This window comes from Hypomesus transpacificus, chromosome 19, assembly GCF_021917145.1.
Source record: "Hypomesus transpacificus isolate Combined female chromosome 19, fHypTra1, whole genome shotgun sequence".
In the NCBI taxonomy this organism is placed as follows: domain Eukaryota; kingdom Metazoa; phylum Chordata; class Actinopteri; order Osmeriformes; family Osmeridae; genus Hypomesus; species Hypomesus transpacificus.
In genome coordinates this window covers 6,686,093-6,709,006 of record NC_061078.1, presented here as the reverse complement: position 1 = coordinate 6,709,006, position 22,914 = coordinate 6,686,093, and the positions used below count along the sequence as shown (strand labels likewise).

The window sequence follows — 22,914 nt, the reverse complement described above, 5'->3', positions numbered from 1 at the left end:
CATCTGCTCGCTGTTGACCTTTGAACCCCCGGCTCTGTTTTCAAGGCGTTATACAGTCCTTATCTATTCCTACAGGCTTGGTGTAGCTGATTGAAACCATCGGGGAGTACAGACAACCGCAGTGAAGGAAGCATAAAGTGAGCTTGCTCCCTGTGGTAGCTTTTTATTATTCCACTGCTAAAACAGGTAAATGGATTCATTAAGCACATGTTGCACACAGGGGTCGGATAAACATCATACTTTAACATAGAAAATGACTGTACTGACTGAGAAAATGAATATGCTACAATGCAAAATTGACATTTGCAGAATGTAAAAAAAAAGAAAAAGCCTTCCGTACATAAGAATACATAGAATGATGTCCTGGGTTTTTGTACAAATTAACGTGTAGGCCTTCTGATCATCGACATAGTAAATGGGAGTTCCATTTCCACAAAATATTTTCGTGACACCAGAGAACAGCAAAATAACAAAATTAAATCGCAGACATCGACTTGGTCAAGCATTTGCTTAAACATAAGTTCAACCGACAATGCTGTTAAAAGCAACAACATGGCTTTTGAAACGAAACAAACTGCTAAAGGATTGTAACATTGGATTTCAAGTGTACGACTCTGCTGATAAAAATCGCAATTAAATCGAAATTAAGGAAACTACTTGTGTAGTCCACTCTGCCTGGGGAGAGACTGCTATAACAGAGGTCCCTTTCCCAGAGGTGCTGGTGCTGGGGGGTAGCAGAAGTTAATCTCTACGCAAAAAAAGCTGAAAAAACACTCACTATAAGATGACTACCCTGTACTACAGCTACTATTTTTATAACTGGAGACGGGAATACAGACACAGTCTACACAAAGGGGTTTGAATTATATTGTATTTCAATAGTGGCTAGCTGAGAGAAAGAAAAAAAAACTGAGAAAGGGTGCGGTGGGTGATGGGAGCCAGAGAAAGAGAAACAACTGATTTGTAGAAATATAGACATTTTAAAGATGATTGGACTGAAACATTCTTGGTAATGGTCTTACTGTACATAAGAATATGTAAAGAACGAACGTGTCATAGCCTACCAATTTAGTGTTGTGTTATACAGCTTCAATGGGTTCGAGTAATTATGATATTGGCTATAGGCTAATTGCAAGAATTTGTGAGGGGGGAGGGGGCGGTTGTTTTTTTTGGCAGTTCCTTTGGGACTTTTGTTCTGAAAATCCAGGGTCTCTTTCTTTGTCATAACGTCAGCGATATTCATGAGATTGGCAGGCCACCTGTCGAGCGAGCTGCGCTTTAAAGCGGCAAGACTGACACAACACAAGACTCCCCGCACACATGGCACAGGCTGGGCGCGAGCTGATGTCTTCATTCTCAGCAAGGATAACAAGACAGTCTGCGAAGAATAGAGTTTGGCAGGGAAGCAAAGAAGAACAGACAGAACAGCATAGTAACAGAGGCGAATTGTAGTCTATGATGTTCAGTTTATGTGAACAAAAAGGTATTTCCGAGCAAACCCAGTGATGCGTGGTAGGTCAACAACCGAGGAAAAGATCAAGACAGAAATAAGCGCTGTGTGTGCAGTCGATCTGAAAAGACTCAGAGGTAAGATAAATATGGACTACTGTGGGTGTATGTTGTATGTGTGTACGTTTGTGTGTGTGCGTGTTATAATAGAGAGCAACAGGTCTTTGGCATAGAACACATTTCATTTTACTGTGTAAAAGTAATAATTTTGTTGTCAGTTAATGTATGTAGCCCACTAATGTAGGCCTAACTAGATGATTTCAAAATATGTCTTTAGCTCAAGCGTGCCTAAACTGTTAAAGAAAAAAATGAAAATGTCCTGTTCATGACTTTTATTGTCAGGCGGAGATGCGATGACAACAATTACATCTATTTCAAACATTTAGTTTTTCGACAGTTTATTATTACGCTTTTTTGACTACATGTCAAATGTACGGGCTAATGTACAATCATGCAGTCTTCGTCATCATATACTTGCAAAACATATATCTTCTTTTCTATTGTATTTTATGCATAATACATGCACATTCGTTCTATTGCCTTCAGCACCCAAGTAGTGGACAGCTCCCTCCTGCATGCCGCGGTACAAAAATAACCGCTGCCAAAAAAACTTGCTTGGATACGAAACACTCGAAACAAAACACAACATTATAAAAGAAACATCGAAATATGAAGTCGTACAAAAGTGGATTCCTCTTAATTTACATTGAATTACAATGAATCAAGAACTCGAAATAAAATTATGCTCAGACAAATATATGTTTTTTTAAACCAGTGTAAATTTGCTGCATTGTTGCTTGTCATGTTTATTCTGTTTTGTTGTTATCGGACTAGTTGTCGTTAAATACACAAAAAACTAAATAACATCAGTCCATGTAGCTTTGATGAAGGAGTCTTTACGATGGGGGTTTATCCTTGTGAGCCCGAGGCTCCCTGAAAGCTGAACAGATATGTTCAGGCAGGGATGCAGCTGCCAGAAGCACATCATGTGAAATTCAGTCTCAGCTCTAACCTTGAAGAGGGCAATCTGCTTCTGAAAGAGCAGCTCTTTTGAAGTGCCACAGGATACAGAGAATAGACGTGCACACACACACACATACACACATCAAAACAAGCCTGATTGTGTGTGTGTCTGTGTGTGAGATAAATAGAAAGAGAGAGAGAGAGCGGAGGTCATTTAAAGAAAAGTATTTGAAGTGCAACAGTCCCGGTTGCTGGATACTGAATGTGTAGACTGGTTGCATGGGTCCCCATGGAGCAAGGAGACAAACCTGGGCCTCTGACTTCATCAGCCCTGCAGGGCAGAAAGGTGCCAAGCCGCACACTACTGCTACTCCTGCTGTTTTAACAGAAAAACAACCAGAACAGATTCAGTCTGCACAAAATAGGTTGAATACAATTGAGAGAAAAAGAGATAGAGGGGAAGCAAGATCGTTTTGATCACTCAGCCCCCTGAGTAGTCTGCCGACAGGAGGAGAAGAATGGTGAGAGAATATTGGAGAAAATATAGAAAAACAGAGAAAACTGAAAATAAAAATGAGACAAATAGAAAGACTGAATTCCACTTTCATAATGTTTTCATGTGAATATCATTGACTGTTGTTATTTTACTGGCACAAAAATAACCTGTTGATTGTAAGTCCACAAACAGTAATGGCCATTTCTATGCCTCTGCCGTTCCAGAGAATTGCCTTGTAAATGTTGCAAATCCATCTCAGCTGTGGAGAAGGATTCTTGGTGCGGGACTGTAGGAATAGATTTTCATGGTTTTCTGAAGCAGAAGGGATCAAGAAAAAAGTGTTACCAGCAGTGTCAGAATAGAGGGAGGTGAGGACGGAGGTGGGGATGGAGAAATTTAGAAATTGAGGGATGGAAGAATGGGGGATGGGGGGGAGGCAGTGATCCAGTCAGCCAGCAGGGTGGATAGCTAAGTCAAACGGATGTAGAGAGAAAGAGAAAGAGAGAGAGAAAGAATGCTACAGAAAGAAATAGAAAGAGGGAGAGACGAGCGTAAAGGAGGGAGAGAAACAAACAAGTCAGAGGCAGAGCCCTACTTAAGTCCTAGAAGTGTGAAACGTGTCAGATCTGTGCCCAGATGGAGGGGTTCAGCCTATGAGGCGACAGCGTGGCTCCAAGCCCAGAGCTGAGCCTGACTCACACTGACTTAGAGCACCAAATGCACACTCTCTCACACTGATGATAGCTGTACCCCACAGATGCCACAGTAACCACTCACACGCTATCGGCCCTCTGCTACATACTCCCCCTCCCTCAATATCCTATTCACACCTACCCGTCCCACACCCCTCTCCACACCTAAACCCCACATCCCATCCCCCTATCCTATGGCTCTGTACGTTCCCCTTTCATCCACAAGAAACCGTTTCAGCTAAACACATTCACCCTCATCCTTACCCCCCCCCCCCTCCCGCCAAGCTCCATCCCATCCCCCATAATGACACCCAACCACCTGCATCCCTATCCTCCCCTACCTCCCCTACCTCCCCTAACCTCCCCTACCTCCAAACCACCATCATGCCCATCCCTTCCTCCACCCCACTCTGTCCAATTCACCCCCAGAGAGAGTGTGTGTGTGTAGGGGGAGGGGGGGGGGTCCAGAGCCCCCTACTGGGGCAGAGCTGTGAGGGTGAGTCACGAGGCTCCAGCTGGTCTTGAGGCCGTGGCAGCAGCTTGGGTCTCTTAGTGGAGCTATAGATCCCTCCCCGTGCCCATGAACAAGTGGTCACTCTGACAAAAACCCCACCGCCCACCCGCAGGACATTAAAGTGCACACAATCACAATCAGGCTACAGGTTAACGTGCTCTTACTGCCATTGGTTATTCCACAAAATGTTGTTTTTGTCTGTTACTGTCTTTCTGAAATGTGATCAAATGGTAGACATGGGGAAGAGATGGAGATTGGTAATCTGATGTGTATTGACCCAAAGGTGTTTGAATCAGATTTTCTGTTCACTAAATGCAGTCAGATAGCCTGAGGAAGATATTCTAGTAGGTTCACAGTCAACATGTGTACCATAAAATGTACCATTATAAAAGTAGATGTTTCATTTAAGTTGTTTTCACATTATATTAAAAGTAGCACCCAGTCACAGATGAGACAATGATACTGTTTCACACTGAGATCCTGTTAAATGAAAAGGCAGTCACTGTCTTATTCTCAAAAAACATACATGTAAGTTATGATTGGCCCTGCAACAGGAAAATTCCCAGAAGATGAAAGTAATTGTGCGTCGGCATTCGGAGGCTGTCGGCGTAGATATAAAAAGAAAATAATTTGGTTGCAATTACAGCAGCAGTTAGTGTGCACTGCACGCCTCCCCAATCACTTTACTACAGTAAACAGGTCCCTGTACGTGTCCCTGTCATGGGATACATGGTTCTATTCTGACTGTATTTAAGAAAGGATTTCTGACACTCTGACAGGCGTGAAGAAGAGGAGCGAAGGGATTTTGCTAACAACAATCCTCTCATCTCCGTAATAAAACAAACTGTGCTGCTTTCTCAACAGAGATGCCTGGGGAGGCATGCTTGGCTGGCAGAGAGAGGCGGTGCTTAGCTTCACTCAACGCAAGCAGAGCTGGGAATCATGTGGGGTCTCCGGTGTTCTGCTCATCATCCCTCATCAGCCGTCAGATCCCAGACAGGTAAACATGGTAACGTCCTGTAATCTGGGTTAAAATGCCATCTGTATTTCATCTTTGCCTGTCTCTCGGATGTTGTTCTGTCAGTTTGTGTTGAACTGTATTTTCCGAACCATTTACTGTCACTTCCAGGTGGACAGCACAGGGCTCTGTAGGCGCAGAGCTCGAGAACAGAATCCTGGGCTAGGGAAGATGACTTAGAGATAACACACGCACACACAAACAGTATCAAGGTTTACTTAGAGATGGTGGTGATACATTAGAATAACATCTGTCTCCATATGTCCTGTCAGTAATCAGGTCTGCTCAGCACCTGCTGCAGAGAAACACAACTAATGAAATGAGAGGTGAATAAAAAGCCATTTAAGAAATTCCTGCCATGTTCCCTTATGACGGGCCAGTGATGAGCTGCTGAGCGAGGTAGAAGGTGAGGGCAGGTAGCTGCCTTCAGGGCATCATTATTCTCACTCAGAGTTATTGAATTAAAGTTCCCCTCATCTTCATTTCACTCCTATTCTGGAAGACTGGAATGTTTTTTTACCACCTGACTGTTGATTGTTTTGCCTTGGAGCGGTAAGTTTTATCTCTGTACGCCATGCTGACCGCACGCTGGTGCAATCCACCAGTGTTGCTTGGAATCTGAATTTATTTTCCAACAGTACAGTCAAGAGATTGTGTGTATTATGTACATATTTTTTTACGTTTTCAATTAAATATACATGTTGTACCATATCTACAAAGCCCCCACCACCAGCCGTCAACCATGTGCAACAAACTGCACCTAATCTGCAAAGCTGTATTGGAGAAATATCCACATTTTAATATTCTATAAAAATATACACATGATACATGTTTCATACAGCCTTTTGGTCCAACATAGAGGCTGGAGAAACATGATTTCCTCAATCTTTTCTTATAATCTTTTGTCCCCCTTTAATAATAACGCAAAAAAGATGGAAAATTGCCAGCGATTTATGAATCCAAGCCATCCATAATCACAGACGCTCTGTTTGAACATTAGTTTCCATTCAGATGCCACAAGGACAGAATTGGCCCCTGCCCCACTGCCTGCTGTGTCTCCTTCCTGTAATTGTACAGAGAACAGGCCTTCATTTGAGCTGGAGAGCATAATTCAACTCTATTTAATAATGCATTACCATTCTATGCTGCACCTATTATGTCTACCCAGACTCTAGCCAAAAGTAAGAGGAACATATTCCAACCTTTTTTCTCTCATGAAGTCCTCAGTAAATGTGTAAATGGATGCAGAGACAGGCTTGTGTATCTTGAGAGAGTCTCTTATATTCACACCAGCAGATAGCCCCATTACACTTAATATATATTTAATTGGGAAAGCGTATTTGATCCAAGTCAATTTCCCCATCACAGTGGGACTCGTAATGTAATGCATTACCCTGTCGGAGGCAGAGAGGAGCAGGCTACCTTCCCCTCCTTGGCCAAACCTGGCCCTGATTAGCCTTCCTTTACAACAAGATCCTATTGTGACCTCTACCTTTGTTTCTGATAACTCATGCAGTTCCTTATACAAAAGCAATGAGGCCAGGTAACCTGAATATGTAGGCTAACCATGTCTTCATACTCCAACCCGCCAGTCCCTGGTAATATAAGTAGCTGGGGTGATGAAAAAACGTGTTGAGGCATGATTGTTAAATATTCAGAGATATAGATTAATGAGTCAGTGTGCGAGTGTTTGTGTGTGTGTGCATGCTTATGTGTGGGTGTATGCATGTGTGTGTGTGCTTGTGTTTCTGTGTGCCAGGGTGTCTATCTTGTTGGGAAGCAGAGAGAGTCCTAAGGACAAGAAAACCGACCGCTCCCTGATACAAAAGGCTCAACAGTAACAATATTACCTCAGAGCAGGGAGGCCGATTATCCCCAGTCCCCAGCTCAGACTGTCTGTCTCAGAGGAGGTAGACAGAGTGTGCTCCACCTGCCGAGATCAATGGGCGATCGTTAAAATAGCCACAACGGCGCTTCACATTGACATGTTTAAAATTCACAGTGCCAACTGCTTTTCAGCTCACTTGGTTAGTAGACAGACGTAACGTTCTTTGATGAGCATAGCTGTAGATTAAGCATCTGTTCAATACAGTCTTTCTGGGCACGTATTAAATGCCAAAAATGATAGAATTTTAAATTGCCTTTTGTCTCAACACTTTTAATCATGGGATTTGTTAATGACTGTTAGTTTCCAACAAAAAAAATCTTAATTATTATAGGGCTAACCACATGCTGTAAAGACCTGTGCCTCCTATCTCTATTGGTTATTAGAGTCATGGTTGGAGTATTTACAAGAACCACCCTCCTCCATTGATGTGTTTTTATGAGGCACTGAGTGCAGTAAATGCATCGACTGTGGCCCTTCACAGCACCAAGCGTGGAGGGGGGACACAGGTGATACTGTGGAAATGAAAGAGAATATTATGGATTTGGGAGGCTCTCTGCCCACTCATCTGAAAGGGCACTAGGGATTTAGTACCATGGCATTATTAAGTCCAGCCCACTGTTTGTGAGGGCGGATCGGGGCAAATGCTCATAACAGTAACACTGCACAGTAGCCTCAGAGGGTCTCAGTAACTGCTATTTGTTTGTTTTTTATATTTGTGACAATTGACACAGGTGATTAGTAATTAGCATTTGCAATGCAAATGTAATTTACATGGATTTTAATGTTCTCTTTCTTCTTCGCAGGATATCTGACTCTTTCCAACCTGACACCACACCCTCACAAACGTGACATTCAAGCAGACATCTTCTCCAGACATCACTACAGGAATGATCAGGCCACATTTTACTGTAGAGCGTTCAGATTCAGACTGGGTTCTGGACACTCTGGAAGACTAGTGATTTTGTTGTTGTAAACACAGCACCCAGACAACAAGTCACAGTCTACCTCAGTGATCAGAATATTCTCACCTACAGTAAAAACTCCCCTCAAACAATCGGTAGGGGAGAAGGTGGAGAAAATATATATAATAATTTGTTAACAATTATGTTCGTGCTGACTACTATTTGGAAAAAAAATGTATAATAAACTTAATTTATTGTTATGTTTAGCTTCTGTCCGTTATCCTTTATTTTCTTACATTGATTAAATGTATTGTTAAAAAAAATAAAATTTCATTTCTAAACATTTGGTATTTTGTATTTCTTTTCAAAAGTGTAATATTGTTTGCCTCTCTAAGCACCTTCCTTCATTGGCAAATACAATCATTTTGATATAAAATATATTTTTAATAATGTGAGTTGTTTGTTTCTTTGAAGCCAATACAAAGGGACTTTGCTAACACACCCGTTAGCTATCTCTACTCTAGCCTCGCTGAGAAGAGCGTTTAAACACTAACTCATCCTAGTAGGAATTGAATTACACTCATGATGGCCTATGGCATTCAAAAAGAGCTGTTTCGGGATGCTGAGTGACGAGATGGACAGATATGAAATGGAGGTCTAATTAGAGCAATTTGTAATCGCTTTTTCCGAGGTTATGAATATGCATCTCAAATAGGGAACAATGGGAGTGGGTGTTACCTTCAACTCTCAGGGTTCGGTGTAGGATGTTTCCATGGTTACCACCATGGCAACCTTTACTAAAACACCGACATCAGGCCTCTTAGAACAAGTCATCATGGAATACTCTATGATTTTTTAAAGGCCTTGAGAGCCATTGTTGACTAAACTCAGCAGCCCTCTTAGGATGCTCTCTGGGTGCTGCTGTACAGGTTATGTGATTGAAGAATATGCAACTTTTTAATACATTTTAAGAATGGGTCAAACAATGTAGGCTAACCTTGCATCTAGCCCCTCCACAATCCAGAAAGATTCCTAACTAATACTGACCACTAATAACAAGTTTAACTGACAGAAAAATGGATGCCTATATATTTTTTTATTGATTATTGGATAAAGGATAAGGTTTCCCAACATGATCATTCGTTCAATCTACCCTGGGCAGGCCACTGCGTGACGTCACCCCCCCCCCCCCCCCCCCCCTCCCACCCAATCCACAGTGCCCCGGCCTGACTCCCAAAATTCTGTGCTTCTGTTGTTTTGGATAGCTACCTTGGAAGATAAGTTTCGCAAGTTTAGAAAGTGAGTAAGATTAATAAACATAATGTTTGCCAATTCACATAAGATTGAACTTTGCATGCACCGTGCAGATATTGAATTGAGACATTTTTATTTATTAGTGTGCAAGAGAAAATAACTTGTGTATGTTTAGCAAGACGGCTAAAATGAGCAGCAAGTAAGTTAGAGCTAGCTAACTAGCTTTCTAAGCTAGCACTGTTGGATTCTGTTTCTACTTTACCGTTAGCCTAGCCTATAGCTATTTGTCCTCATGTTTTTCTTCTCAGCTATTTTAACAATCTATACTCTTTATTTAGTTAGTTATTCGTAACTGGAATTCATTTTGGGGTTAACCAGCCAGCTCCCCAACCAACGTGCCACACCGAAATTGTCAAAAAGAAAATTAGTTAAAGCTAGCTTCTCCGGGATGATGCTTCACAATATCGACATATAAAATGCGGTGTGGTTATTTATCAAAGCTGGTATTAAACCAATAAAAACATGGTAGTGGCAGCAGTTGCCAGATTTTGATACTAGAATACAGCCCGAAATTCAAATGAATGCTCCACGTATGTCCTTGCATGCATTACTCTCTTTTGTGCTACTCTGTGGTTGCAACTTTGATCTTGTTAGCAGCAATTAAAGACATAAAGAGTGAGTCTGTGTCCTGATTTTCCTGATGTATGAATATTAAACATGTTTGATGAGTCTTAGTTTCTCCCTTCTCCAGTGGCCCTAAGATGACTGGTTGTTTTCACCATCTGACCATGAGTGGAGATTTGGAACCCTGACCTGCCTGCAAACCATCCAGCTAAGCCAGCCATGTCCCCCAAGGTACCTGGTGGCCAGGGCAGACCAGAGGACACTGCAGTGCAGGTCGCTGTTCGAGTGCGCCCCCTTCTGCCCAAAGAACTGCTGCACAGCCATGAGAGCTGCATCACCGCTGACCCCGAGCAGTGCCGCGTCACGCTCGGTCACGACCGACACTTCGTCTGTGACTACCTGTTTGAAGAGACCAGCTGCCAGGAAGTAGTTTACACAGTATGTGTCCAGCCTCTCATAGAAGCTTTTTTTCAGGGCTTCAATGCCACAGTTTTTGCTTATGGACAGACTGGCTCTGGCAAGACATATACGATTGGGGAGGCCAACATATGTGAGTTTCCTTATGATTTTACTACCTTTTGGTGATTTCTGTGATCAATTAGATCCCTTTGTGTGTGATGTAGCTCACAGGGCAGCCTAGAGATGCGTGCCTGCGTATGTCTGATGACATGCGATGAGGAGAGACGGGTGTTCACACCCGTTAGGGAAGCCAACTGCACTTCCTACAATGCAGCTGCCACGGCCTTGAAGGAACAGTCCACACCAGACAGGCTTGCCATCTGAGCTAATTGTGTGTGTGTGAGGTGGCAGAATGATGTGTGGGTTATGGGTACATTAACACAGAAATGTGTGTGGAGGAGTTGATATGCGTGTGTTTGTGAGTACAGTGCATGTTTGCGTGAATGTTTGCTTAAGTTTGGTATTCCTCACAGAGTCTTTGCACAGCTTCAATGTAAGTAAATAATTACGGAGGATGAGGCCTGTTTGTTCCCGTAGCCTCCTTTAGGGATGAGGAGCAGGGAATCATCCCCAGGGCTGTGGCTGAGGTCTTCAAGCTGCTCGATGAGAATGACCTCACTGACTTCTCCGTCCGAGTGTCCTACCTGGAGATCTACAAGGAGGACTTCAGAGACTTGCTGGAGGTGGAGACGGCCAGCAAGGACATCCATATCAGGGAGGATGACAAGGGCAACATTGGTAATGATGGATAGAAGGATGGATTTTTTAATAGCCAAGGTGTTGATATAGTATTCCGGTTTGGGTATTATTATCTGCTGTAAGTGGTCATTTGAACGTGTGTCTCTCTGTCTTCAGTGCTGTGTGGGGTCAAGGAGTGTGAGGTGGAGGGTCTGGATGAGGTCTTGAGCCTTTTGGAGTCTGGGAACACAGCCAGACACACTGGCGCCACCCAGATGAATCCCCACTCCAGCCGGTCGCACACCATCTTCAGCGTGCTCATGGAGCAGCGGCGGGGGGGCCTGAGGGGGCAGGGGGCCCCCACAGGATCCGTGCCTCACGTCCTGTCATCCAAGTTCCACTTTGTGGACCTGGCAGGGTCGGAGCGCATCTTGAGGACTGGGAACACAGGAGAGAGGCTGAAGGAGAGTATCCAGATCAACAGCGGCCTACTGGCCCTGGGCAATGTGATCGGAGCTCTGGGAGACCCCAAGAGAAGGGGCACCCACATACCCTATAGGGACTCCAAGATTACCAGGTACAGCAGGCACTCTGTGAACTGCTATAGTAAAAGTAGAAGAAGCAGTCACCCAGTTAAAAAAAAAAATTCTGTTCAGGAAAAAAGTGCAATAAATAAGGCACACTCCCGTAGAGAATGATTATGATTAATTAAAATTGATTAATGTTTTTTTTTTCTGGTCGTGATTTCAGTGAAGACCAGTGACAACGTTTGCTTTGTTTTTATCCCGTTCTTCCTCTAGGATCTTAAAAGACTCCCTGGGAGGAAATGCCAAAACGCTGATGATTGCCTGCATCAGCCCCTCTTCCGCCGACTTTGACGAGAGTCTGAACACTCTCAACTACTCCCAGCGGGCCCGGAACATCCAGAACCGGGCCACTGTGAACTGCCGAGGCGAGCCAGACCGCGTTGAGGGGCTGGAGCAGCAGATCAGGGCTCTGCGCCGCGCCCTGGAAAACCGGCAGCGCTCGGAAACGCGCATCATCACTCGCTCCGACCAGGACAGACGGACACGCCACGGAGAAGGAGAGATCAGCAGACTGCAGGCTCAGAGTGCCCACTACAGGACCTGCACCGACAGTGCATACAGGTTGGCACATCACACACACACACACTATAAACAAGTTGGTGAAAAAAGGCGTGTCAACGCATTGCCAGCAGATGATGTGAATCGCTCGTGTTCGTGACCAATGTCACGTTTGCCTGTGTGTGTCTGTCACCAGGTTGCTTGGGGAGCTGCAGTGTGAGGGGGCTCTGAGCGCGGAGCAGGGGGGGAGGGTGAAGGAGTGGCTGTGTTCGGTGGAGGAGGAGCGGAGTGGCCTGACCACGGCCTCGGGGCCCGACAGCGGCATAGAAGGGAGCTCCACAGAGGACCACTCTGCCCTGAGGAGGGCCAAGGCCACCAACAAGAACCAGGTAGACTTCAGTATAACACACGCACATATCAACATTATACACAGACTCACAGGCACACACACAGGCCCACATACACATATTAACAAGTATGAGTTTGTGGATACTGTGCACATAGTCATAAGCCCACACTTCCACACAAACACATACTGAGGGACTCACAAACGTGGACTCACAGAGTGTCAGAAGAGGTGATATCTCTCTCGGGGTGTCTCCAGGGGTGTGAGGCTGTGGGAGAGGACCGTGAGAGGGGGAGAGAGGGAGACGGAGAGAGGGAGGAGAGTGTCACCCTGCTCCGCTCTCAGGTCCAGCAGCTGGAGAGAGAGAACACAGACTTCCTGGCTGCACTGGAGGATGCCATGGAGCAGTACAAACAGCAGGTCAGGCCCTGCCTTGAACCAGTTCACACCCTGACCACACCTCCCACAGTGCCACTCGAAATCCTGCTGAAAACGGCGTCGTTGAGACTTGGGTTTGGGCCAACATGTTGTGTGTCTCCTTCTCAGAGTGATAAGCTGCAGGAGCAGCAGGATCTCATAGCGGAGCTGCAGTGTCTGTTGTCTACTTCCGGCGTGTCGGGACTGGGCCTAAACCTTCGTCCACGCCCCCACACCGCCCCTATGGGTGCCACACGCCACGCCCACAACGGATTTGCACCCGGACAGGTACCGCCAGTTTATTTATTTAGTATATATATATATATTCCCAGGCGGATTTCAATTAGCACTTGGCCATATTTCTTGCTAACAACAACAACACTTGATAAAATCCCCATAGACTGGAGCAGGAATGCAGCTGGAACAGAGCCATCGTTTCCACTGGGTTCCAGGCTGTGTAAGAGTGTGCTTCTCTTTTCTATTCGCAGGCCAGCCCAGTGGACTGTGTGGAGAGTGATCAGGAGCACTATGGTTACGGTTACCCTTCCTGTAACCTCGAGGTCATTGGGGGAGAAAGGAGGGACGGCGAGGAAGAGGATGGTCACGTGTCTTTGAACCGGGACAGACGGAAGTATGCACCTTCTATCTTCCCCTTGCCAGCTCTCCTCTCTTATCCTCTCTTGTCCTCTCCTCTCTTCTGCTCCCTTCTCTTCTCCTCTCCCTTCTCCTCTTTTCTCCTCTCTTCTCCTCTCCTCTCTTCTGCTCTCTTTTCATCTCCTCTCTCTTCTCCTCTTTTCTCCTCTCTTCTCCTCTCCTCTCTTCTGCTCTCTTCTCCTCTCATCTCCTCTCCCTTCTCCTCTTTTCTCCTCTCTTCTCCTCTCCTCTCGTCTCCTCTCTTCTCCTCTCTTCTCCTCTCCTCTTGTTGGCGCTCTTCTATTTACTGATATGTGTTTTGCCATGTGTCTGATATGTGTTTTGCCATGTGTCTATCTTTTAGACAGATGAACCAGACATGGTCCAAGAGGGAGGGTGTGTCAACAGCAGGGAGGGGGTTGGGCTCTCAGCCTGCATTATCCGAGCAGCTGCCCACCTCCTTCTGCACCAGACGACCATGTAAGACCCCGGGCGGGACGCCCCCTCCTGATCAATACCCCCCACTGACAGACACATTCTCCTCCAGCGGTTCCCTGAATGGATCCCGCTGATCTCTCTGTCTCGCGGTTAATCATAGTTGTTATTTGCCCCTTGCCTGTCTGTCTGCCCTGTGTGTGTAGCTAACTCCAGTGTAGGTGAGAGCTCCGTGGGTCTGGGGGGGTCGGAGCTGGGGCTCATGCAGGCCCAGCAGAAGATCAGGGAGCTGTCAGTCACCATCCGCATGAAAGAGGAGCTTATCAGGGAGCTAGTCAAGACAGGTCAGTACACACTGTGTGAACACCCCCTCCTGTCCTCCCCCCTCCAATCAAATCCCCCCTGTGTGTGTGTGTGTATCTAATGCTGTAATTGTCTCCGTGTGTGTGTAGGTAAGGACGCGCAGGCCCTGAACAAGCAGTACAGCCGTAAGATCGTGGCCCTGGAGGGCGAGGCGGAGCAGGCCCGCCAGGAGCTCCAGGAGGCGCAGCGGCAGCTGCAGGAGCTGGAGCGCCAGGAGAGGGAGAGCAGCGGCGCCTCGGACCGCACGCGCGCCCAGGAGTGTCGCAGGAAGATCGCTGCCGCTCAGAGCAAAGTGCAGGTCAGGCTCCTGCGACACCGGCCGCTTTCGGAACCGGACCCTGAGGCTACACAAGGACACACACACACGCAATCAAACACACCACTCACACATACATACACACACTCTCAGAGGAGACAGACCCAAACAAGTACACATATTGGAGAGAAAGATAACATGCAGAAGCCAAACTCAGGGGTATTTCAGGACTAAACGCCCCCAGCAGCTGAACTAACACACCTACACAACTTAACCCAGGGTTAAAGCTCCTATCAGACTCATACATATGTAAGAAGATCATTATCTTCAACAAGTGTGTGTGTCTCTCTGCATGGTTCCTGTGCGTGTGCGCTTGAACCTGTTTGAATGTGTGCGATGTGTGTGTTTCGGTCTGGCCGGCCCCGTCCCTGCGTGTGTGAGACTTATCCCTGTGTGTGTGCGATGTGTGCAGGTTCTTAACCAGCGTCAGAGGGCCACGGCGCGGCTGGCGTCGCTGTCGGCCCAGAGCGAGCGTCGCGTGGGGGAGCTGGAGCGCAGCGTGCAGAGCATGCGGCAGCAGCAGGAGCAGCTGCAGCGGAGGCTCCGCCAGGAGAGCCAGCAGAAACGCCGCCTGGAGACAGAGATGCAGAGGCGCACACACCGAGTCAAGGTGCCACGCTGGCGGGACACACACACACAGATGTGTCCCACGCTGACACCAACACACTGTCTTCCCACCTTTTTTCCCCCCTCTGTTTGTTCCTTTTTTCTTCCCATAATGTAAACACTCCATTCCTTTCTTCCTCCCATCAATCCCCCTATGCCTCTTATCTTTTCATATCCTCCCTCCCTCACCCTACCCTCCCTCACCCTCCACCCTGCCCTCCCTCACCCTGCCCTCCCTCACCCTGCCCTCCCTCACCCTACCCTCCCTCACCCTCCACCCTGCCCTCCCTCACCCTACCCTCCCTCACCCTGCCCTCCCTCACCCTACCCTCCCTCACCCTGCCCTCCCTCACCCTCCACCCTGCCCACTTTTCCCTGCTTCCAGGAGCTGGAGATCAAGAACGAGCAGCAACAGAAGATCCTGAGGATAAAGACGGAGGAGATCGCAGCCTTTCAGAAGCAGCGGCGCAGCGGCAGCAACGGCTCTGTCATCTCCCTGGAGGAACAGCAGGTGACTCCAACACGCCTCCATCACGCCTCCATCACGCCTCCGACACGCCTCCGACATGTATGCGACAACGGTTCTGTCATCTCGCATCAGCAGACGCATACCCTCAGATACAAAACCTCGTTTACACACGTTTACAATGTGTTTGTAACCTATCTGTAACATGTCTAGAACTCATTTATGACCATTCTTCCACAAGCTACAACCACAACAACGACATACAAAAAGCCATCTTTTATCTCTGTGCCAAATATGGCCTCTAGTGTCTTCCAGGGAAGCCAGTCACCCACTACATGACTTTGTTCAGTGAACAGTCCCTGGAGGGTTGGGGGAGACGCCTAACCCGCCCGGCAACCGTGCGCTTGTACGCTCTGTCAGGCACTTACACGCTCTGAGCTCCATGAGGGGAGAGTCTATAGGCTGCTTCCGATATGCATGTCTGAGCCGGTACTCATGTCAACACACACACATACACAGTCTCGCACACATACACACCTGAACACATTCAGGCACATACACAATGCACACACACTTCTCACACTTCTCGTTCTCACCCAGCCTCTCGACTGTGGCTGCCTGTTTTAGCCTGTCTCCCTCCAGCGGTAGTCCTGGTGGCCGTCATGATGAGCTGGTGAGGACCAGGCCGCCGTGTTATTGGGGATCAATACATAGAGTGGCTGGGGAGGCCCACACTTGTGGATGGAGAGTGGTGTGTGTGGCCAGATGCAGGGTTGTTTGAGTGGCTACACATTCGCTTGTGTGTGTTTTCATGTGCCAGAAATAGTCTTGATCCCAGTGTTGTGTGTCTCTAGGACCACAAACATGTAGTTTGGTTCTCCTGAAGGGATTAGGTCTAGTTCTGCCTCTGGGTCCTGAGAGTTGGGGTCTGGGTTCTGACTGGGTGTGTGGTGTGTGCTGGGCAGAAGATCGAGGAGCAGAAGCGCTGGCTGGACGAGGAGATGGAGCGCGTCCTGGAGCAGAGGAGGGGTCTGGAGGACCTGGAGGGGGAGCTGACCAAGAGAGAGGAGATCCTCTTCAAGAAGGAGGCTCTGCTGCAAGAACGCAGCGGCCTGGAGACCAAGAGGCTACGATCCAGCCAGGTACCCACACACACACACACTCTCACACACACTTACTCACGCACAATGAAATCGCACTGTGGATATGATCAATACAGCCATCCTGTACTCCTAATACATTTCAGGAATACTGGAAGGCTACAGATGTCTTGGGTCTGCCTGTTCTTACCTTCTTTCTTCCCCTCGGTTACTTCTTATCCCTCTCTTACCCTGCCCCCCCATCCCCCTCCTCCACCCCTCCCCCACCCCCTCTCCTCCACCAGGCCCTCAGTCAGGACCTGGTGACCCTCTCAGGGCGTATCGAGTCTCTGGAGCGGGAGCTGAGCGAGAGGAACGGCCAGCTTCGCTCTGGCAGCGCCCAGGACTCCCAGCAGATCCGCCAGGAGATCTCCAACCTGCGGCAGGAGAAGGACACACTGCTGAAGCAGAGGGTGGAACTGGACGACAAGCTGAGACAAGGCAGCCTGCTCTCACCTGAGGTCAGCGCACACACACACACACACACACACACAGTCCTACAAACCCACGTCCTAGACACACACTCACACACAGATGAATACAATCCTACACTATCACACACAGAGACACAATAGTGTGGTCGTGTGTAGTGCTCTCCACCGTGGTCTCCTCTGGTGCGTGTGTCTCCAGGAGGAGAGGACTGTGTTCCAGCTGGACGAGGCCATCGAGGCTCTGGACGCAGCCATCGAGTACAAGAACGAGGCCATCACCCAGAGGCAGAGGCAGCTTCGAGCCTCGGCCAGCATGCTCTCTCAGTGGGAGATGAACCTCATGGCCAAGCTCAGCTACCTGTCTGCTTCCGAGACGCGAGCCCTCCTCTGCAAGTACTTTGACAAGGTGTGTGCGTGCATGTGTGTGTGTGGTGTTAGCCAACACCACTAGGCTGGGCTGGACAGATATTCCTGCTAGGTTCTGTTCATCTGGAGACCTGCTATGTAGCTTCAGGTGTGCATGTGTGTATGTTTCTGTGTGTGCATGCTGGTGTGTGCATCACCTTGTATGTTCATGCCCGTGTTGTGTGTGTTTATAACTGTGTGTGTGTGTAACTGTGTGTGTGTGTGCGCAGGTGGTGTCTCTGCGCGAGGAGGAGCGTAAGCTTCAGCTGGCCCTGGCGGATGTGGAGATGCGAGGGGAGGAGCAGCAGAAGCTGGTGCAGTGGCTGGAGAACGCTCTGGAGCGCTCCCAGCTGGACACGGACCGCCGGCTCACCCAGCAGCAGAAGGAGCACGAGAGGAGCATCCAGCTCCTGCTCCAGCAGTGCCGAGGTGGGCCGCACGGAGACACTCACACACAAACACACGGAGAAACACACACAAAGACACACAGAGAAAGATAACACACTGGAGATATACAGACACACACACAGAAACACAAATAAACAGATGGGAGATGCACACAAAGAAACACATGGAGATACACACACAAAGAAATAAACTACACACACACACACAAAAACATCCCTCCCAGTTAGTTGATTTTCCTGTCAGCGTGATGTGTCTACCGTTGCCTCATGCCTCCCCCGGCTCACAGCAGGCCAGCGCCCATCACGGTCATTATCTCCTCAGGTTGTATGTGTGTGTGTGTGTGTGTGTGTGTGTGTGTGTGGCTGCTTCTGCGTGTGTTTGCTTCCCACTCATGTTTACCCTCCTTCCCCGCAGAGCAAATGGACGGGGGCCTGGCGGGCCGTCAGAGGCAGTACGAGGGCTGGATCCATAACCTCAGCAAGGAGCTGAACCTCTACAAGACAGCCAACCTGGAGCTGAGCAGCAGGCTGAGGGAGCTGTGTGGGCCGGTCTGCTCGCCTGGCGACCCAGGCAGAGGTAACACACTCCCACATAACACTGGGTCTGAATGAACTGGTCTGCCCGGCAACACAGTTGGTTGGAAATGACAAGTTGTCAAATCCAAAATAGCCTCTGACTCGTTTTTTTTCTTCACAACTTGGGTACACACGCTTTCGTTGGGAATCCTATTTACACCGTTTATTCAGTAAACATAAATGTATCTGTCATGGGAACTGTAATGTAGCAGCATCACCCTTAGGCAGTTTGAAAATGTGTTGTTGTAGGTAGTGTTGTGACTCTGGAAAAATAAGCTTGACTAAAAAATCTGATTTTAAATGCCCAAGGGGGTAATGTTATGTAAAAGGATTCTGCAACATGGGGTATAAGATTTATAACTATAATCCTGCCATGTCATTTTGCTAATGACAGTGTGCGCGTGTGTGTGTGTGTGTGTGTGTGTGTGTGTGTGTGTGTGTGTGTGTGTTCCCCAGTGCTGGGCTCACTGGGCTCTGAGGGGAGGGCAGCAGGCTGTGGTAGTGTGGAGAGGCTGAGCAGAGGCCCAGAGGACTGCAGCCAGAGTGGGAGTGGAAGTGGGAGTGGGAGTGGGGAGCCAGAGAGACCCCCCAAATCCAGAGAGGAGATGAGGGAGCTGGTGAACGCACCTCTACCTGCCACCTGGAGGCGCTCTTCCCTCCCCACGGAGGACCCCTGCGGCATGGAGGAGCTGCAGCTCAGGGCGACTGGCGAGATGCCTGTTCACCGTGTGGTACAGGTGGGCTCAGGACCCTGGGGGGGCACCCCCACCCTTCCACTGGCTAAGTCCAGGAGAGAGTCCCGCAGATCCAGCCTCAATACCGGACCACTCACCTCCAACAATACAATCATTGATGTGAGGAAAAACCCAGTGTAGCGGATGGATTCAACAAGCCAGAGCTCAGTTTGGGGAAAAACATTTATTGTCGTGTTTTATTCTTACTATTGCCATGAAAATTATGATGTTGTGTTTGTTAAGTTCCCAAGTCATGAATCTCTGCTTGTTTTTCTACATATGCTGTAAATGTTAAAAGCCCACTCATCTCTATTATCATGCACTTTTACCTAGTATGTATCCCTTTATATTCACAGATTACACAAATAATGTATTATTTGTCTTAAACCATTTTACTCTATTCATCATTACAACTGTTTTCAATGTTATAACTTTAATAAAATTAGATTTTTGCTCTAGTCACCCAGGGTTTTACTGTCACTGCTTGGGTGCTATGGATACAAGGCAATTGTTGTTGATACATTGATACATAAAATTATACATTTTCAATCATAATCGGGCATAAAATGGAAAACATTAGTTTGATGAAAATGTCTTCGAAAGAAAATATCGAGCTAGCCAGGAGTCGAACCTAGAATCTTCTGATCCGTAGTCAGACGCGTTATCCATTGCGCCACTAGCCCGCTTCTCTGCGACCAGCCTAATTTGCTTTATAAAGATACATATTTCTGTGACGTCACTGCTACCGCATTGTTCAGTTGTGGTTGTACATGTCCACAAACCATATGGGCTATAAAACAATTGGACAAACATAAACAATAACTTTCCTAAAATGTAAATGCTGCAAGACCATTAGACTCAAAAGTAGCCTAGTTTTCTCATTTTTTTCTTCTCATCTCTTTCGCTCAGTCATCAAACACGTATAATTTAACCAAGAACCTCAGGAGCTTTGGAGAGATTTTAGGCTACAGTTGGAAGTATTCTACACAGTCCGTCTGTGAAAGGATGGCCGGTAAAATTCGTCCATTTAATGAACTCATAAAAACTCTAGATGGCGCCAGAGGACTAACTACAACGCCATCGTAAGTGACGATGCTTTACGTAAGTGAATTAGAGGTACGAATACCTCTCAACAGTGTTTTTGAGGATCGAGGAATAAGGCTGAGTTCTTATAAATCTTATAAAACATATGAAGTAAAATACTGTAGGCTATATAATTTTCTTCTATTTTAAGCCTACAAATAGTCTTCTTAAGGCCTGTATAGTTTATGCCGTGGGAGATTAAAAAAAAGAGGGAGATTAAAGAAGAGAGACTGAGAGCGAGAGTGTCTGACGCGGAAAAGCCTCATACAATGTAAACAGTAGTCAAATACATTCAATTAAAACATATAGGCCTAGGCCTTAAATAGCCTATCATTTAAATTGATTTCATTTAGCAAATCATTTTTTTAAAGCGACACAGGCCATATAATCTAACACTGGCTGTTTATTTTGACACAAATAGCCAACAGGCCTATTCACACACAATGTTTAGTTTATTTTTTAACAAGAGGAGTCTACTTTCATAGACAGTAGCCTATTTGTATTTATGAACTCAAAGAATAGGCCTCAATGTGTGGCGGTTACAAAAGCATCTGTAGGCTCGGCCTATAAAATGTAGGCTATGATCTAGGCCTAATTCAAGTTCAAACGCATTGGCGGACTGTCAGAGCCGATCTGGAGTGTGTTCATGTTATAGTTCGCTGCAACTTGCAAGTTAAAAGCAAAACGTTTTAATACATTTTTGTTGGAAATATTATTTTGATTAATTTGGAAATATAGTTCATGGATTTAAACCATGGCACTGAAAATCAAAAATAATTACGCTATGCTACAATATAGCCTAATTGTGTTAAAAATGTTTTTAACGACATAGGTCGACATAATGCAACATATGCCCATAGGCTACCGTTTTATTAGAATTTACTAAATATGAAACAATTGCATCAAAACATCCCAAAAGGCAATTCAAGATCACTGAATCATACAGCTAGAGGCCGCTATAACCCAAGTCATTCTGGGTTTGTTCACGCCCTCGTCACTTATGACGTGTTCTTTTCACGCTCATCGCCCACGCGACAACAGGCGTTCATTACTGTAAATGGATCAAAAGGATAAAATATCAAAAATAGGTGGACCCAGAGTTTATGCTGGTCGATTAAGTAACACATTTTGGACTATTAAGCCTGGGTCTGCTTTGAAATTTAAGCTACAAGTTACATTTGAGTGAGTGCCCTAAATTTGAAAAAGGAAATGTTTAATATAGGTTCTGTTTTGTAGTCTCGTAGGCCTGTATAGGCTTTGGCTAGGCTACTTTGTGTTTTATCGGGATTTAATTAAGCTCATAAATTCATTTTCTATTCAGCCTGAACGTATTTACTTTGTAATGTCTGTGGGAACAATAGGTTAGGCTAATAGGCTTGTAATAGGCCTGCTTGTAGGCTAAACATACGATCACTTCATATAACCTTATGACCCTCTGACCCTCTGTAAATGAAGAGACCGGACACTTGTGAAAGGAGCACTTTGTAATGAGAAAAGCCCATCCAGGTTAAAGGTCAAGAACTGTCCCTCTCATTGCGCTCTCGACACTTTGTCTCGCTGATTCAGTCGCTATTCTATCCCCAAAAATAATACCCCCATACTACACCCATTCTTTTGTTTTAATAATTGTTAATACACATTTCATGAGCTGTCGGTTGTGCTTGTTTCACAAAATTGGACACCAAGTGAATGGGATATTAGCCTAGGCCTTTCGCCCAAAAGGCTATATGAATATTCAAATTCAATAACTTAACATTCAAAAGCAAAACTATGCTATGCTTCTAAAAAACACAATGAATGGAATTTGATCTAAACTGCACTTCTTAATTGCAATTAATTGGATGGCATAGCCTATGAATAGCTTACTCTAAATAATTTTGCTCCAGTTAAACGAGACAAAATATATCAGGTTTACAGTCCCGGTTCGATGTCTTTTTATCCTACATTACAGTAGGTCCTAGGTCCTCTGCCTCCAATTACTTAGCCTACATTAGGCTACCGACTTACAGTAACTTTGCTGATAATTTATAAGACATAAGGCATCGAGATATCAACGGAATATCAAACAACATTCACAGAAACAAGGCCTTGGAGTTCTGTGTGATAGTGTGTGAATATCTCGTTTAATGTAGTCAACATACAAACGTTTATCTATCAGTAGGCCTATGATCAGCGAAATACTAAACAGAGGTAGCCTCCGTTTTCTCTGAGAAAGTTCAACAAAATCTGCAACCACTGTTTCTCACGCGAATGGCTTGGTAGTGGGACCTACATCAGTGAGTTACCAACACAAACAGACGTGCTAAAAATATTTGCCAACCATTCAACAATAAATTAGCTGCGTTAAAATATGCAAGGAATACAAATCTCATTCTCTTCGCTGCTCGCTCACTTGTTTGCTACCACGAATAAATTCAACTGAGATTTAAGAAACGTTGGCTATAACGTGGATTCTCACAAATGAATTTGATGTAA

At 46.2% G+C, this 22,914-nt stretch overlaps 1 protein-coding gene and 1 non-coding gene across 2 annotated transcripts; one reads left to right on the top strand and one right to left on the bottom strand.

The window, feature by feature from the left end:
• The first annotated feature begins 9,192 nt into the window (after positions 1 to 9,192).
• Positions 9,193 to 19,814, top strand: kif7 (kinesin family member 7). The gene is made up of 20 exons (XM_047042391.1): positions 9,193 to 9,281; positions 9,988 to 10,410; positions 10,857 to 11,057; positions 11,175 to 11,574; positions 11,798 to 12,145; positions 12,279 to 12,471; positions 12,687 to 12,848; positions 12,975 to 13,133; positions 13,334 to 13,476; positions 13,843 to 13,958; positions 14,120 to 14,257; positions 14,366 to 14,574; positions 15,005 to 15,202; positions 15,584 to 15,709; positions 16,630 to 16,806; positions 17,049 to 17,264; positions 17,434 to 17,640; positions 17,870 to 18,068; positions 18,462 to 18,623; positions 19,079 to 19,814. Exons 2-20 carry the CDS (start codon positions 10,080 to 10,082, stop codon positions 19,495 to 19,497), a joined length of 4,104 nt encoding a protein of 1,367 aa, XP_046898347.1. The 5' UTR covers positions 9,193 to 9,281; positions 9,988 to 10,079; the 3' UTR covers positions 19,498 to 19,814.
• A 152-nt stretch (positions 19,815 to 19,966) lies between these two features.
• Positions 19,967 to 20,039, bottom strand: trnar-acg. Its single transcript has one exon. It is a non-coding gene; the product is annotated as a tRNA-Arg (tRNA).
• Between the last annotated feature and the right edge of the window lie 2,875 nt (positions 20,040 to 22,914).